Source organism: Theropithecus gelada, chromosome 6 (assembly GCF_003255815.1).
Source record: "Theropithecus gelada isolate Dixy chromosome 6, Tgel_1.0, whole genome shotgun sequence".
Lineage (NCBI taxonomy): Eukaryota > Metazoa > Chordata > Mammalia > Primates > Cercopithecidae > Theropithecus > Theropithecus gelada.
Window position 1 is genome coordinate 168,549,628 of NC_037673.1, and position 17,053 is coordinate 168,566,680.

A 17,053-nucleotide genomic window follows, 5' to 3' on the forward strand; every position below is an offset into this window, starting at 1 on the left:
TGCTTCATTTCACTCAGAGCACTCAACTTATTGAAACTGATGAAAAAAAGTTCATTCATTTGATCTACCAGGAGTCTCAAATGAGGCTTCAGGCCGTTTAGTTGTTAAGTGAAGACACCTACTGGTGGAGGGTGATATTGCAGCCAAGCTCTATAATGCCATAATAATTGCAATGTCTAAATGTTGAGGCAGGCAACTAAAGCTAAATTCCAGGAGTTGCCAAGTGTGAAATCAAAGGATTCCTAGGCAAGGATTATCACTTTTGTGGTCCAGCAGGAAATATGAGAGAAGAGGGGATGAGAAAGAGGAAAGTCTGACATTGGAAGGGTGATTTTTATTTTTAAGTGTTATAAAATATTCTCAAGATGTACAGTGCCTAATCTACCACAGAAGTTTTCTGTTTGGGCATATTTTTTTCTTCATGATGACATGTCTTGAATTTTTAAGATGAAGGGCAAAGTGGGATTTTCCTTCCAAAAATTCGCTATACTGTCGATCTTGATGAAAGAGTCAGTAAACAAAGAATGCTTTTAAGTAAAGGTTAGAAAAATCAGGAAGAAATATGCTCCTCAAATAATCAGATGATCTCTTGACTTTTAGTGAGAAGATTCATTTTCTGCAGGATGAGCAGAATTTGAGACCACATTAGCCAAAGTCTATAGGAGCCAGCCAGTCAGTCATGACTGGGAAATGCCAGAGGCAGATAAGCCTTCTCCAATGCAGAGTTTTGGTGGAGAAATCTCAGGAGTTAGTCTGTCAATGTTAGATCCCTTTAAAATTCAATCCAAAAGGCTGATTCTAAAATAAAGGTAGTGTTCAAAGGTCACATAAGATAGAAGGCTAATCCCAGCTTGGGTTCTTAGTTTGAATGAAGAAAGATGCTATTTTCCAACCAGTTGAACTATAAATAAATCCGTCCCCATCATTTCAGGTGAATGATGTAACAGCAGTCACCACAAATTAGAGCTTTTTCTCCCTTTTCCAGACAAATCCCCTCATCAAGCCCGTTCCGACTGGACATTTGTGTTTGTCACAAACCAGAGCTGTCTCTTTCCTCTCTTCTCTACCCTCCCACACTCAATCCTTCTAGGGAAAGTCTCTGCACACTCGAAACCAGAAACTCTGCCAGCCCAAGAGTGGCAGCTCCTCTTCTCTCTGCTCTTTTCTAAGAAACATATAATTATCCTTGGGGCTCTGGAACTATTTGCAGCTTTAGCAGGATGCCATGGCTCTGGCCAGTACCTATTAAACTAGAAAGAGGAGCTATAATTGAACCGGTTGGGAAAATGCTGAAGTTAATTCCCGACGCCATTCCTTGAGGCAGAGAGAATGACTGCGGGGCCTGTAAAGTTGACCACAGGGCTGTACCCAGGGGCAGCAAAGGTACTGGAGCTTGTGAATTTGGAATTTCTACTTGATATGGTTTGGATCTGTGTCCCCACCCAAATCTCATGTCGAATTGCAATCCCCAATGTTGGAAGTGGGGGCTGGTGGGAGGTGATTGGATCATGGGGGTGGGTCCTTCATAAATGGTTCAACACCATCCCTTTGGTGCTGTCTTGAGATAGAGTTCTCAGGAGATCTGGTTGTTTAAAAGTGTGTAGCACCGCCCCTCTCTCTCGGTCCTGCTCCTGCCATGTAAGAACTGCTTGCTCCGCCTTTGCCTTCCGCCATGATGGAAAGCTCCCGGAGGCCTCCCCAGAAGCTGGGCAGAAGCCACCGTACTTCCTGTAAAGCCTGCAGAACCATGAGCCAATTAAACCTCTTTTCTTTATAAATCATCCAGTCACAGGTATTTCTTTATAGCACTGTGAGAATGAACTGATACACTCACTACTGCTGGTCAGGGACACCCATGTACTCTAAGTAACAGTAGTAGTCGTAATAAAAACAGCATCAAACATACATTACTGACAATGTGCCAGGCACTGTTCTAGGTGCCTCACAAATATGATTATAAATCCTATAATAATCCCACAAGGCAGATTGCTATGATCAACCCCATTTTACAGATGAGGAAACTGAGGCCCATGAGAGGGGGCATCCTTTTTCACTTCTAGGATCTCTGCTTGTACCTCTGATCCTCATCAACCCCTTCAAACCTCCTGCCATCCTAGGAAACTAAAGAGTCCTGGATTCTGGAAGTTCTGAAGTCCACACTGCTCCAGGTGAGGTCTGGGCCGGGCCTTTGCAGATGTGGAGGATGATCTCGGGTGGCAGGAAGAAAAAGTTGGGCCACTGTTTACATAAACGTATAAACCCCAGGGGAGTGCTCAATCATTCCTCTGTGCATACCCTAGTTTCCACCTCCTCTTTCTCCATAATTGCTTCTGACAGAAGAGTTGTGTCATCCAGGAAATGGAAAGATTATTAGGAGGGGATATAATGTACTTCGGGGAGAATGGCAATAGGGATTGGAATCGCTTGACACTGCCTCTGTCATTGCCCAAAAAGGGCTGGGGCCTGGTGCTGAGGATGTCAAATGGATACGGCCCAAATCTACTGCATATTCCTGCCTCCCAGCCTGTGCCTGGCCATCCCCTCAGCCTGGGATGCCCTTCACTCTATGGAAAGCTCCTGATCCTTCATCAAGACCCAGGGTCCCTCCTTTCCGACCCCTTATCACACCTGAGAAGAATGTTCTTAGCTCTCAGCTACCACGTTGCTCTGTATAAAGTGGAACAAAGGCATTTAACTCCCGATAGCATGGCTAGGAAGAAGTCTGCCTCCCCTTCTCCACGAAGGCATTCTCTGGGGAAGGCTCCAAGTCTCAACCACTTGGCAGTTTTTTGGTATATTGGATGAAACAACCTCAAATACAATTTCTGGGAAATGGGATGGGGTATCAACCAATCAATCAAGCATCCATCCATCCATCCATCCATCTACCAATTCAAGCACCCCACATCACTGGATCCTCAGCATGGAACCCAGGGCCTGGCGCACAGTAGGTGCTCAGCTGGGGTTTGCCGAAAACTGAAGAGAACAGAAGAAAATAGAAAATATTCTTACCGGATTTCTTTTTCCCAATGTGCTCCCTGTACAGGAAAGAAAGGGGGTGGGAAAGAGTAATGAGTCAGTACTTGTCATGTATTGACATGAGTTATTCTGCTAGGAAACTGCGATTCTCCATCCCCCACAACATCATCAGTGAATGAATAAAATCCAGGCCAACTAGAGGGACCCTGACTTCTTCAAAGAGAAAGAATTTCTCTGAATTTTCCCCCTTTGCCTGATAAGTGCTCTGGTGCCCTGGGGACCAGCGTCGCCATTTATTTGTAGACTGGAAGCCCTGGGGAGGAGCTGAAGGGGGTTGCACAGTTTGAAAATAGGAGTTAGGTCCTCACACTGCACTGAGGCTGATGCCTACCTCATCAGGCACAGCAGAGGTCCCTGCCCCATTTCTTGGGGTCCCCTAAGCCATAGACATGGGACAGAAAGTGCTTGGCAGTAAGTGTACAAGGAACACATTAAAACTGGGCAGAAGTTTGGATAGCAGTGAACACAGTGCACCTTCCCAGTGGTGACAGGGGAGACACTACTATGGGGCTAGAATTCACAGGGAATAATGAATAGGGACTCCCTTACATTCGTTGACCATGTCAGAGTTTATAAATGCAACTGTATCAGCCAGACATGGTGCTTCATGCCTGTAATCTCAGCATTTTGGGAGGCTGAGGTGGGTGGATCATCTGAGGTCAGGAGTTCAAGACCAGCCTGGTCAGCATGGTGAGACCCTGTTTCTACTAAAAATACAAAAATTAGCTGGGCTTGGTGACACACGCCTGTGGTCCCAGCTACTCGGGAAGCTGAGACAGGAGAATCAATTGAACCTGGGAGGTGGAGGTGCAGTGAGCCAAGCTCGTGCCACTGCACTCTAGCCTGGGTGACAGAGCAAGACTCCATCTTGGGGGGCTGGGGGCCGGGGGGTGGGGAAAGCAACTGTATCACAAATGCAGCATTACAAATTAGGGCTTACAAAGCACTTTAAAGTAAGTTATCTCAAGACTAATAAAGTTTGAAGTGGTTGGGTTGGGATGGACATTGTGGCAATAGTAGCATTAGCTAGTATTGTTAAATGGTACTAGACCCAGTGCCAGCACCCTGCTAGGCACTTGTAGTTCACTCATTCAACACGCACAATGATCATAGGGAATAAGTATTATTCTTATTCCCATCTTACAGATGAGAAACAGAGAGGCTAAGTAATTTGCTCAAGGTCGTACAGCTAGAATTTGAACCCAGATCTAACTAACTTTAAAAAAACTGAGATATAATTGACAAACCATAAAACTCATCCTTTAGGCCAGAAGCGGTGGCTCACACCTGTAATCCCAGCACTTTGGGAGGCCTGGGGTGGGCGGATCACCTGAGGTCAGGAATTGGAGACCAGCCTGGCCAACATGGTGAAACCCCGTCTCTATTTAAAAATACAAAAATGAGCCAGGTGTGGTGGCGGGCACCTGTAATCCCAGCTACTCAGGAGGCTGAGGCAGGAGAATTGCTTGAACCTGGGAGGTGGAGGCTGCAGTGAGCCGAGATCGTGCCACTGCACTCCAGCCTGGGAGACAGAGTGAGACTCTGTGTCAAAAACAAAACAAAACAAACAAACAAAAACTCATCCTTTAAAGATACACAATTTACTGGTTTTTAGTGTATTCACAAGGTTATCCAACCATCACCACTAATTCCAAATCACTTTCATCACTCCAAAAAGAAGCCCTATACCCGTTATTAGTCACTTCCCATTCCCCGTCCTCCAGCCCTTGGCAACCAGAAATCTGCTTGCTGTCTCTAACGATTCGCCTACTCTGGATGTTTCATATAAACGGAATCATATAACGCGTGGCCTTTTGTGTCCGGCTTCTTTCATTCGGCATAGGGTCTTTGAGGTTCATCCGTGTTGTGGCATGTATCAGTACTTCATTCCTTTTTGTTGCTAAGTAATATTCCATTGTGTGGATAAACCACAATTTGTTTACCCATTACTGAGTCGCTGGACATTTGGGTTGTTTCCACTCTTTGGCTATTTTGAAAAATGTTTCTGTGAACATCTGTGTACAAGTTTTTGTATGGACATGTATTTTTATTTCTCTTGGTTATATACCTAAGAGAGGAATTGCTAGGTCATATGGTAACTCCAGGTTTAACTTTTTGAGGAAGTGCCACGCAGATGTCCACAGCAACTGCATCATTTTATATCCCACCAGCAACGTATGAAGGTTCCAACTTCTTCATATCCTTGACAATATTTATTATATATCTTCTTTTTTTTTTTTTTTTGAGGTGGAGCCTCGCTCTGTCACCCAGGCTGGAGTGCAGTGGCATGATCTCGGCTCACTGCAATCTCTGCCTCCCAGGTTCAAACGATTCTCCTGCCTCAGCCTCCCATGTAGCTGGGATTACAGGCACCCGCCACCACGCTAATTTTTGTATTTTTAGTAGAGACGGGGTTTTGCTATGTTGGCCAGGCTGGTCTTGAACTCCTGACCTCAGATGATCTGCCCGCTTCGGCCTCCCAAAGTGCTGGGATTACAGGTATGAGCCACCGTGCCTGATCTATCTATCTTCCTGATTACAGCCATTCTAGCGGGTGTGAATTAGATCTAATGATATGTCACTGTAGCTTGGATTTGCATTTCCTGATGGATAATGATGCAAGTATCTTCTCATATGCTTATTGGCTATTTGTGCATTTTCTTTCGAGAAATGTCTATTCCATTCTGGGTTTTTAACCACCATGTAATAATGCTTCAGAGCAACCTGGGAGAGAGCAGGGAGGGAGCTAAGCCAAGCCCAGGAGCCAGGGACTACAGGCCTCCTGTACGTCTGGGAGGCGCAGCAGAGTCTGGCCAGGTTGGGCTGGGCCGGTGGTGATGTCCTCCCTCCAGGGATAACATCACCGAGGTTGACTTCACAGTGCCCATGCAGAGAAGGGTGAGGGTCAGAGTGGAATGTCCTGGCCCACCCTCACTGGCACTCACTGGGTCCTGGTCAGAAAGCTACACTGGGACTGACTCACTGTGTCCTCATGCATCCCTTTGAGGGTTACTCCATTGTGCAGACGAAGATACTGAGGCCCAGAAAGGTGAGGTACCAGGCCTGGGACGAAGGCAGAAGTCTGGCTGGAGCCCACTCTCCTGACCACCACCTGGACCGTCTAGTGACCGAAGTTCCCCTCTTAGCTGCTGCATCAAGACGCAGTAACGAAGGTTCCACCAGGCTGCTTCTACAGAAAGCACCAGCTGCCAGAGCTGCCATCCAGGCCTGCGACCTGAGCTGTGGTCTGGGTTTAAGTCCCGGGCTCCTACTGAGCCATGCACCCCTGCTTCCACTGTCCCAGCCAGAGCACGGGAGTGGGGACGGCAGGGGGCTCTTGGGTTCAGGCAGCCACAGCATGCGTTTGCTCAAGCAGGTGGGTCATCTTCTTGGTGTGACATGCTTGGGGTGTTCCCAAGTTTTCCTACTCATGGCAGCCAAAACCCTCCTCCAATAGCACCAGTTGGCTGGGAAAGACCCCCAAAGTCCATCTCAAGCCCTAACATGGGTTGACCTTAAGGATCCTGACCAACAGACCAACCCCACTGGGTATAACCCTCAAGTTCACTATCCCTAAACCAACAACCAGGGCCCAGCTGAGACTGCCTGCTGTGGCCCCAGAACCATTCCTTGGGCCCTTGGCAACCTCGCCGCCTTCCTTCCTTTTCAAATCCTGGCTTAAAGAAAGGAAGGCATCACAAGGTAAGCACCTGCCCTGTGCCAGACACCATCCTCTATGGGTAGGATCTTGTTCAGTCCTCACAACCGAGCTGTGAGCCAGGGTAGTGACGCCCGCTTCACTGATGAGGAAATAAGCTCAGAGAAGGCAAGTCATTTGTCCGAGGTCACACAGCTGGGAAGGGACAAAGAGATTTGAACCTTCCCTTTCTTTCCAGGAAGGCTCTCAGAACTACATACATACACTCCAGCATGATGCTTGCTAGCTTATCTCAGCTGTTACTTGGTGCTTTCTTTGGTACAGTCTAGGCTGTGTTTTGTATTTTTAGTGGCTGTTCTATTTGTGGATGCACGGGTGCCTGTGCACCCACATGTTCACGCAGCTTTTCCCACCACCGTGGGAGTCAGCAGGCCCTCCGTATCTGGCTGATGAATGAATGAACAATGCCAGTGCCCTTGGCTGGATGCAAGGGCACTGAGAACTCCTGTCCTGCACTATTTCTACAAGCCCAAGACAGCAAGCTAGTGGGGCTGCCTCTGCCACCAAAGAGAGGAAGCCAGAGAGTGCCACAAAGCCACCATGCAGCCTCCGGGACTTCCCACCTCCTCTCAAGGGCTGGCTTACACCCCGTGTCCCCAAGTGTCTCTCCTTGAATGAAGATGACCAGACTCCTCCCAAGCACAGCAGCTGCCCCTGGCCTGGCCCTCTCCCCTCTGTGTGTCTAAGTTGGTCTGATGCTTGCTCAGAGGCTGGGGCCACTGCAACCACCCTCGCCAGGGAGAGGCCAAAGGAATCCCAGCACTAACATTGGGAAGGGCCGCCAGGGCGGGGCTGCTTCACCTCAGGTCCATGTACAGGATTCTGCAGCAGTGAGGACCTCCTGAAACTGCAGGTGCTCCTCCAGGAAGAGGGAAGAAAGCTTTCGCTGGAATCTCTAAGTGGTCCTTGATGCTCCCCAAAGTTAAAGCTGGAATCTCTAAGTGGTCCATGATGCTCTCCAAAGTTAAAGCTGGAATCTCTAAGTGGTCCATGATACTCCCCAAAGTTAAAGTCTCTAGGACACTGAGATAAAGTAGAAGAAAATCTGGCGATCGTTGAATCCAGGGGCCCAAGGAACGCACACCAATGTCAGTACTACCCTCATGGCTGCTGCCTGCTCCTTCCTCTGCCCTTGGGCAATAAGGTCTGCAGAGCACGTCCCGAGCGATTTTCTCTACAGCCTCTCATTTGATTCCCCAAGCAATGCTGTAAGGGAGGTGTCATCACCCCATCTTACATAAGAGGAGACGGAAGCAAGGGGCGGAAAAACCTGCCAAAGCTCACCCGGCTTGAAAGTGGCTCCTATAAACTGAATTCATAAGTTGAAACCCTGACCCCCAGTATGATGGTGCTTGGAGATGGAACCTTTGGGGGTAATTAGGTTATAAAGGTGGAGCCCCCAGGATGGGATTAGCACCTTTATGAGAAGAAACATGAAGGTAAGAGGATCGCTTGAGCCCAGGAGTTTCAGACCCACCTGGGCAACATAGCCAGACCCTGTCTCTACAAAAAATCAAAAGAAAAAATAAAGAAGAGACATGAGAGCTCTCTCTCTCTCTCTCCCCTCCATGTGGGGACACATCTGCAAACCAGGAAGTGGCCTTCACCAGGCACTGAAATAGCTGGCACCTTGATCTTGGATTTCTAGCCTCCAGAAAGTGAGAAATACATTTTTGTTGTTAAGCCACCCAGTCTGTGGTATTTTTGTCAGAGCAGGTGGAACAGACTAAGACAATAGTCAGGCCAGGCAAGTTTCCCTGCTGATGGTATATCAGGCTGAGCATCTTGATGAACTCTTAAGAGACAGCGCTGGAATAAAGACAGCAATGTCTGGGCATTCCAAGAGGGGAACTAGCAAGAGCCACCACTTCCTGAGCAGCTAGCAAGGTCTTAGAATTTTTCCCTGTGGCAGTCACTCAGTCCTCACCATTACCCTAAAAAGTACAGCTACTCCCATTTCACAATAGAGCAAGTGGAAGCCCAGAAGCAAAGTGAAGGAGGCCCACAGCCACACAGCCCAGGAGTGGCAGAGGCGGGATTCGAACCTGGGTGTACTAGATTGCAAACTCAGGCTCTTTTCTATCAAGTAAGCCTCTTGTGTGGGACTGAGCTTAGGTTCAGACTCAGGCTGATCTGGGGAAAATTCACCTTCACCTCTTCCAAACCGTGCCTCTCTTTCAATACTATTTTGTTAAAGTCCCTTTTATTATTCTGAACCTCAGCTTCCTCATCTATAAGAGAGACAGTCTCCCTCTGTCGCCCAGGCTGGAGTGCAGTAGTAACGATCACTGCTCACTGCAACCTCAACCTCCTTGGCCCGAGCAATTCTCCCATCTCAGTTTCCTGAGTATCTGGGACTACAGGCATGTACCACCATGCCTGGCTAATTTTTTTTTTATTTTTAGTAGAGACAGGGTCTCACTATGTTGCTCAGGCTGGTCTCGAACTCCTGAGCTCAAGCAATCCTCCCACCTCAGTCTCCCAAAGTGCTGGGATTACAGGCGTGAGGGAATGACAGTTTTTATCGGGCAGTTTTGTGAGAAAATGAAGTGGAAAGGGAACACAATAAGCTCTGTATCCTTTGATTTACCTTGTGTAGAAATTATAATTGAAGCCAGAGGCTATGAGCCTGAAAGGCAGTTCAATCCTGCAAGCTCGGGAGGACTGTAGACAAAGGTGCTTTGAGAATATTTCCCCATATTTCATGATGGCGATACAAACTGGGAAATGGTTACCAGACACCAACGCCAAAGACACTAAGAACAAAAACATTAGCCAGCATGAGCTAAACACCCCAAATTATCAGATTTATATTATTCTGTATCTTTATGATTATTTTTAAATTTGTGAAACCGTGTCTTGGCTTCCGTGTTGGTAAAGCATTCCCTTGTGACATCTGATTCAAAGGTTTACTGTTGCCTCTTACAGAATGTCTCCCTTGACTCCAAAACCATGCGCTTCTGTGCACTCACTATGAGAAGCTGTATTTACTCACTCTGTGCTCATCACAGGAAACAGTGCATATTGGAATATATTTATTGCAGAGACTTAGGTCTACTCAACCGCATGCTAGCAAACCATCAGTCCTGAGTGGTGCACTTGGAGGTCTGTGAACTCCATTTTGGAGGTCGCTGTGTGTGTATATAAATATAAATGGCCTGACTTCTCTTGTTAGAACACTTTGATGCTTTCTCCTCACAAGTCTATTTAAAAAAATTTTGTGACTCCAGCAGATCACTTCCAAAAAGGAGCATGTGTTTCTCTCTTAATACACATACAGTGCTCAGCATACTCCCTCCAGGCTGGCTGCTTGGCAAACTCAGCCTTGGTTACGGCTGATGCCTGGGGCATCCAGTGAACGCAGTGCCAAGAGTGGCAGCGTCTACTTTTGGAACAGATCCTGGCTGGTACTTTTCAGACCTTCTCGAATGAGCCCAGATGGACCCCAAACTCTGCCCGCTGTTGCTCCTGTGACCCCAGGACAATCCCAGCACCTTCCTTGGGCTGGTCTCTTTTCCCCACTGCTATTTCTCCATTAGCCAGATCCCCACCTGCTTTCCCCAAAGCACCCGGGCTGGCCAGGGTGTTGGTGCGTAAGTGCAGGTAAGCAGGCGGTGCTTGGGTTTTATGTGGTGTGCACCGTGTGGCTGGGGCTGCTGGCTCTGTAGCGACAGGCATCTGGGCAAGTGGCCTGTCCACTGCAGGGAGAAGTGACAGGGAGGCAGGGCTGTGGTGGGCTTTTTGGAGAGCTTCGGAGCCTGGCTGGTCAGGATGAAATCCTGGCCCCGTTACTCACTGGCAGTGGGGTCTTCATCGGTTTGGGTTGCTCCCACATTCACATCCTTGGCAGTTCCTGAGCACACCCACCTCTGCAGACAGAAGCTAGATGAATCTACTCAGCCCCTGCCTCGCGGGCTCAGTCTGCCCAGTTCCGACACACCTCACTAAGTGCTGTGGGCAGGTGCAGAGTATTATGGGATGACAGGAGTGGCACTCAGCCAGTTTCCTTCACCTGTCAAACGGGACGATCACTACCCACTTACAGCACCTCTGAAGGCTAAGTGCGGTCTCACAGGGGTTCAGCTGACGAAACCCACTGTCGGCTGCACTTTGCTTTATTTGGGGGTGGCTGGACTGGCAGGAGGGAGGGCTGTGGGGCTCCATCTGGGGAAGCCCACAAACAAACTTACTCTTTGGGGGGATTCAGGTCCTCAGGTCTTGTCTCAAAGAACTGCAGCACCTCATCACACTGAGAGATGTAGGGGGGCAGCTGGATGAGGGCCTGGAGAAGAGAGACGCAGGTGAGTGCAAAGGAGGAGAGGGGGCTGGGCATGGTGGCGCGTGCCTGTAATCCCAGCTACTCAGGAGGCTGAGGCAAGAGAATTGTTTGAACCTGGGAGGCGGAGGTTGCAGTGAGCTGAGATCGCGCCACTGCACTCCAGCCTGGGCAACAGAGAGAGACTGTCTCAAACACACACACACACACACACACACACACACACACATAACCAGAAAGCAAAGGAAGGAGAGGGGTATTAGGAATGCCATACACCACCAGTGGCTCTCAAACTCGGGAAGGCACCAGAGTCACTTGGAGGGCTTGTTAAAACACAGATCGTGGATCCCCACCCGAGTTTCTGATTCCGTAGTTCTGTGGAGGGGGCTGAATGTGCATTTCTAAAAAAAGTTTCCTGGTGATGCTACTGGTTTGGGAAACACACACACACACACACACAGACACATACACACACACACAATGTATGACATACATGCATATATTATAGGCATATTTGTTCAAGTAATAGGTACATATTCAGGCAAAAATCAGACCATACTGTACATGCTATTTTGTAAACCGATGCTTTCACTTAACTATAAATTGTCAACTTCATGCCATTTCATTATTCTTTTTTTTTTTTTTTTTTTTTTGAGACGGAGTCTCGCTCTGTCGCCCAGGCTGGAGTGCAGTGGCCGGATCTCAGCTCACTGCAAGCTCCGCCTCCCGGGTTTACGCCATTCTCCTGCCTCAGCCTCCCGAGTAGCTGGGACTACAGGCGCCCGCCACCTCGCCCGGCTAGTTTTTTGTATTTTTTTTAGTAGAGACGGGGTTTCACCGTGTTAGCCAGGATGGTCTCGATCTCCTGACCTCGTGATCCACCCGTCTCGGCCTCCCAAAGTGCTGGGATTACAGGCTTGAGCCACCGCGCCCGGCCCATTTCATTATTCTTATTTATGTTGAGACAGGATCTTACTCTGTCACCCAGGCTGGAGTGCAGTGGTGCAATCTTGGCTCACCACAACCCCTGCCTCCTGGGTTCAAGGGATTTTTGTGCCCTAGCCTCCTGAGTAGCTGGGATTATAGGCATGTGCTACCATGCCTGGCTAATTTTTTTTCCCTTTCTTTTGTATTTTTAGTGAGACGGGGTTTCGGCATGTCGGCCAGGCTGGTCTCGAACTCCCGGCCTCAAGTGATCCACCCACTTCAGCCTCCCAAAGTGCTGGAATTACAGGTGTTGAGCCACTGCAGCTGGCTCATTCATTATTCTTCTATAACATCACCTATACTGGATATTGGATTTTGTACAGCTGTGTCATATTTTATTCAAGTCGTCTACTGGTGAATCTTTAGGTTATTTCCAACACGCTCACATATGTGTCTTAACTCACGAATCTGAAGTATTAAAGTGAAGGGACTGTTTTATGATTTGGGTAGAGGTTCAAAGTCTCCAAATTAATGGGGGGTTGAAATAGATCTTCCACTGGCCAAATTCCACATTAATCTGCCCCAGTGACTCACTGGCTGTGTCATGGAGCCTCAAGTGGCAATAGGTTGGACAGAGCCTCAAGTGGCAATAGGTTGGACAAAGCTGGTTTACCTACTAACAGGTATTCATTCAATGATTCAATGAGCATTTTCTTTGTGCCCAGCACTGCACTAGTTTCTGTGCCAAATACAAGAGAAGTGTAGGGTACAATCTGCTCATTAAAGGATTTGAAACTCAGACATGGCCATCATGAATAAACAGCTCGGTTTAACAAATATTTACTGAAGCCTCCTTTGGCCCAGGCCCTGGAACAGGGTGATGAGGATGCAGATCTGAGGGTGGTTCAGGTGGTTCATGCATACATTTTGTTGCACACACATGTGCAGAGAACACGTGTGCATACGCATGCATTGCACAGGTGATTCTGGCAGCCAAGCCACCCAAGCAGTTCAAGAGATGTGCCTTGCATTTATTTCCTTCCTTCCTTCCTTCCTTCCTTCCTTCCTTCCTTCCTTCCTTCCTTCCTTCCTTCCTTCCTTCCTTCCTTCCTTCCTTCCTTCCATCCTCCTTCCCTCCTTCCCTCCCTCCCTCCCTCCTTCCTTCCTCTCTCTCTCTCTCTCTCTCTTTCTCTCTCTTTCTTTCTTAACGGAGTCTTGCTCTGTCATCAGGCTGGAGTGCAGTGGTGCTATCTCAGCTCACTGCAACCTGTGCTTCCCAGGTTCAAGCAATTCCCGGCCTCAGCATCCTTAGTAGCTGGGATTACAGCTGCGTGCCACCACACCCAGCTAATTTTATATTTTAGTAGAGATGGGGTTTCACCACGTTGGCCAGGATAGTCTCGATCTCCTGACCTCATGATCCGCCCACCTCGGCTCCCAAAGTGCTGGGCGTGAGCCCTTGCGGCCGGCCTGTGTCTTGCATTTTCTATATAACCAGCCCTTAATAACTCACCACCCAACTCCCAGAGTGATGTGCCAACCCTGCAGCAGTACTGGGCTCTCGTGGACCAACGAAGAGATGAATGGCCTCCAGTGTGGTACCTTTTACAGGGCTTTGGGAATATGTTGACCCTACACAATTATTTCTCCCATTAAAAAAATTAAATTGTGTAAAACACAGTAAAAGCTTACCATCTTACCCATTTTCAACTGTACTGTTACAGTGCATTAAGTATTTAATACATCACACTGCTGTGCTACCAGCACTGCCATCCATCCACAGAACTCTTTTCATCTTGCAAAATTGAAACTCTGTACTCATTAAATAACAACTACCCTTCCACCCTCCCCCGGCAACCACCATTCGACTTCTGTCTCTAGGGATTGATGATGCCAGGTAGCTCATATAAGTGGAATTATACAGCGTTTGTCGTTTTGAGTCTGGCTGATGTCATTAAGCATGCTCATCCATTCAAGGCTCATGCTTGTAGCAGGCGTCAACACCTCCTTCCTTTTAAAGGATGAGTGATATTCCATTGTATGGATACACCACATTTTGCTTATCATTCACCTGTCGATGGACACTTGGGTTGCCAACCCTACATTACTTTGAGTCAGGCTCTAACTTTAAGCCTCTGAGCTGCAATCTGCTCCAGACTCAAAATGGATAAACATCGTGAGGGATGTGGATGGCTTAGCAGGGGACCTTCCCTGGTCACTGTCCACCCTTCCATCCTTCTGAGGGGTGACTAAAGGGCTCACCGATTTTTAAAATTAGCCTTTAAGTAGCTCCTGCTCTGCAGCAGATCCTTAAGGACTGTTTCCAGAGCTGAATCAGGGAGTCCCAGAGACAGGAGCAGGCCCTTCCCTCCCCCACCTCCTGTTTCTGGTCCCCCTTCTTTTTCTGGTTCCGAGCAGTGAGTGGTCGTTCTCCTGGCCAGGATGAGCTGCTGTCTGCTCCCCGCTCCCCACGGGCCTCTTTTTCCTCTGAAATCCTGCAGCCCTTGCAGTTGGAGCCACATAATGAAGGAGCTGATTATATGCTGGACTGTGATGTGTCCTGGCTGCTTTGTGTGCAAATATCTTGCGGCTTCCCCCCAAGACTGCAATAACAGCACTCCCTGACCTTGGCTCAGCACTGGGTGGCTCCTGAAACATGTTCATCTGTGTCACTTTATGTAACCCCGGGAAGGCCGGCCCACTTAAAAGATGGGGAAACAGAGGCTCTGGTGAGGTGGCTTGGACTTGAGAGTCCAGGAAAGGCCGACCGCAAACCTCTACCTTAAATCCACAAAAGGCAGCAGGGTGGCAGCTGTTCCTCCTCCACCTTCCCTACATGCCTAGACAGTGCTGGTGAGACCTTAAACAACACGAGGGAACAGGCTGGAGCTGGCCATGTGTCTCTGTTAGAGGAGAGCTGGGTGGGTGTGAGGCACGACCCCTGGAGGTGGTCACTGTCTCTGCCTGGAGGGGGCCTCCCAGGATGGACAGAGGCCCCAAATGGACCAGGAGGGGAAGAGACAAATGAGGCCCATGGAAACCTCCTGATGATGCCAAGTTCTCTTCTGGTTTTGAGCTATGCCTAGGCAGTAAAAGCCAAACCAAACCCCCAAACCATAAAAGAAGTCAAGTTACTAATAAAAGGCAGGGCTGAATGCTTTGATGTTGGCCCATTTCATTTGGGATGGACGTGGCTACCAGTAAAAAATGACCCGGGGCCGAGAAACCATTCTGCTTCTGAAAGACTCCAGGATAGTCCTAAGTTCCGTCAGTAGTGACAAAGAACCACAGCTCCAGCCAACTCAGTCCTGTTCTGGAAGGGATCCTGGCGCTTTGGACAGATGTGGCTGATGCAGGCACGAGAGAGGAGAGCAAGTCCTGCTTGCAGAGGGTAACAATAAAGGTCAGACAGAACCAGTTCCTGATTCTGGCCTCGTCACTTCCTGGCTGTGAGATTCTCATCTGCAAAGTGGAGCTAAAGAACACCCATCTTGGAGGGCTGTGCCATAGAATAAGTGAGGAAGTGGCTGTATGGTTCCCATCATATACTAGCTGCTTGATGGACACTGGATAATCCTGTTATCCCAATAATCTCTATACTGCCCCAGGTACAAGAATATAAGTGTTTCCAAAGATGATTTCAGAGGCAGCCAGATGATTACGTTAAATGACAATGCCTTGGCTAGGGAGAAGGTTTGTGTTTTCTCAATTCTCTTTCAGCCCTCTGTAATTTAAAAAAGAATGCCCCAGAGAAGTAACACTTGTCTAACTTGCTTCCTGAGAGCAGGACGGGCTCTGCAGAGCCTCCGGTAGGCAGGTAACAGCAGCTAGCTAGATTTAAAAACATTTTCTGTTGTTGTTGTTGTTTTATTGTTTTTATTTTTTACTTTTATGGCAGGCACATGATACCTATTTGTTTTGTTTGTTTGCTTGTTTTTGAGACAGGGTCTGGCTCTGTGGCCCAGGCTGCAGCGCAGGGTGGGATTTCAGCTCACTGCAGCCTCCACCTCCTGGGCTCGAGATTCTCCCACCTCAGCCTCCTGAGTAGCTGGAATTACAGGCATGCACCACCATGCCCGGCTAATTTTTGTATTTTTAGTAGAAACGGGGTTTCGCCATGTTGCCCAGGCTGGTCTCAAACTCCTGGTCTCAAGTAATCCACCTGCCTCTGCCTTCCAAAGTGTTGGGATTATAGGCGTAAACCACTGTGCCCAGCTGATAGCACTTTTATGTTATGTTTGTGATATAAAGTTTCCTCTAAGATATATTGTGTTCAGAAGTTTAAAAAGTCAGGAATCCCTCTTACCACAGTAGGCAGCACGTCAGTCTCATGATCTGAAGAAGTTCAAAAAGTGAGTTGAAGAAAAAGATTAATAATAATATAAGTGGGTGGTGCATGACAGAATTCCAGAAGGGAAGTCTCAAGCGTTTGGAGCCTTGTAAATACCGCTGTTATGTTGCCCACAGTTTAAAATACTACAGCATGGGCACCCACACGCACAAGTGTGTACATTTGCATGTGTGTTTGATTTAAGCTACACCGTATGATGGTTAGTTACTACCTGAAGACCCCTCATTGAGAATGAACACTGGGGCAAGTGAAAGACTCTAATCAGAAGTCCATACTTCAGAAAAGACTGCTTTAGGGCTTTAACTACCTTCATTGTGGATCAATACCACAACCTTTATTCATTAGCCTAACTGTTGTTAGAAAGAATTTTGTTTTTCTACTGGTGAAATGATCCTAGAAATATTCTCATACACTCTGGCCCTTGCACAAACAGAACCTCGTGAACCCAGTACCGTACATCCTTCAGATCAAGGCCCTGGGTCTAGGACTTAGGGTTCAGCTTCTTCTTGAGGATTTTACCGTCAGACCACGGTTAGGATAAGCTGATCCTGCCTCTAGAATGTGGCTGCATCTGCCTTGAGGAATCATTCATGCAAAGAGATGTCAGACAGACAGCTGGGATTTCAAGGAGCTTCCAGAAAAACTTGAGTGGCTATTTATGAGGTGGCTTGATAATAAATGCTTGTATGTGTGGCAGGATTCAGCTGAGTCATATTTTCATTGTGTCTTTTGACGAACAGAA

At 48.0% G+C, this 17,053-nt stretch overlaps 1 protein-coding gene across 1 annotated transcript in view; it reads right to left on the minus strand.

Moving 5' to 3' along the window:
* SH3PXD2B (SH3 and PX domains 2B) overlaps nt 1–17,053 on the minus strand; it is a 118,687-nt gene that overhangs the window by 37,305 nt on the left and 64,329 nt on the right. The window contains exons 5-6 of the mRNA XM_025388645.1: nt 10,948–11,039; nt 3,013–3,038 (exon numbers count right to left, since the gene is read on the minus strand). Coding sequence (XP_025244430.1) covers nt 3,013–3,038; nt 10,948–11,039 — 118 coding nt within the window. The remainder of the gene's footprint in view (nt 1–3,012; nt 3,039–10,947; nt 11,040–17,053) is intronic.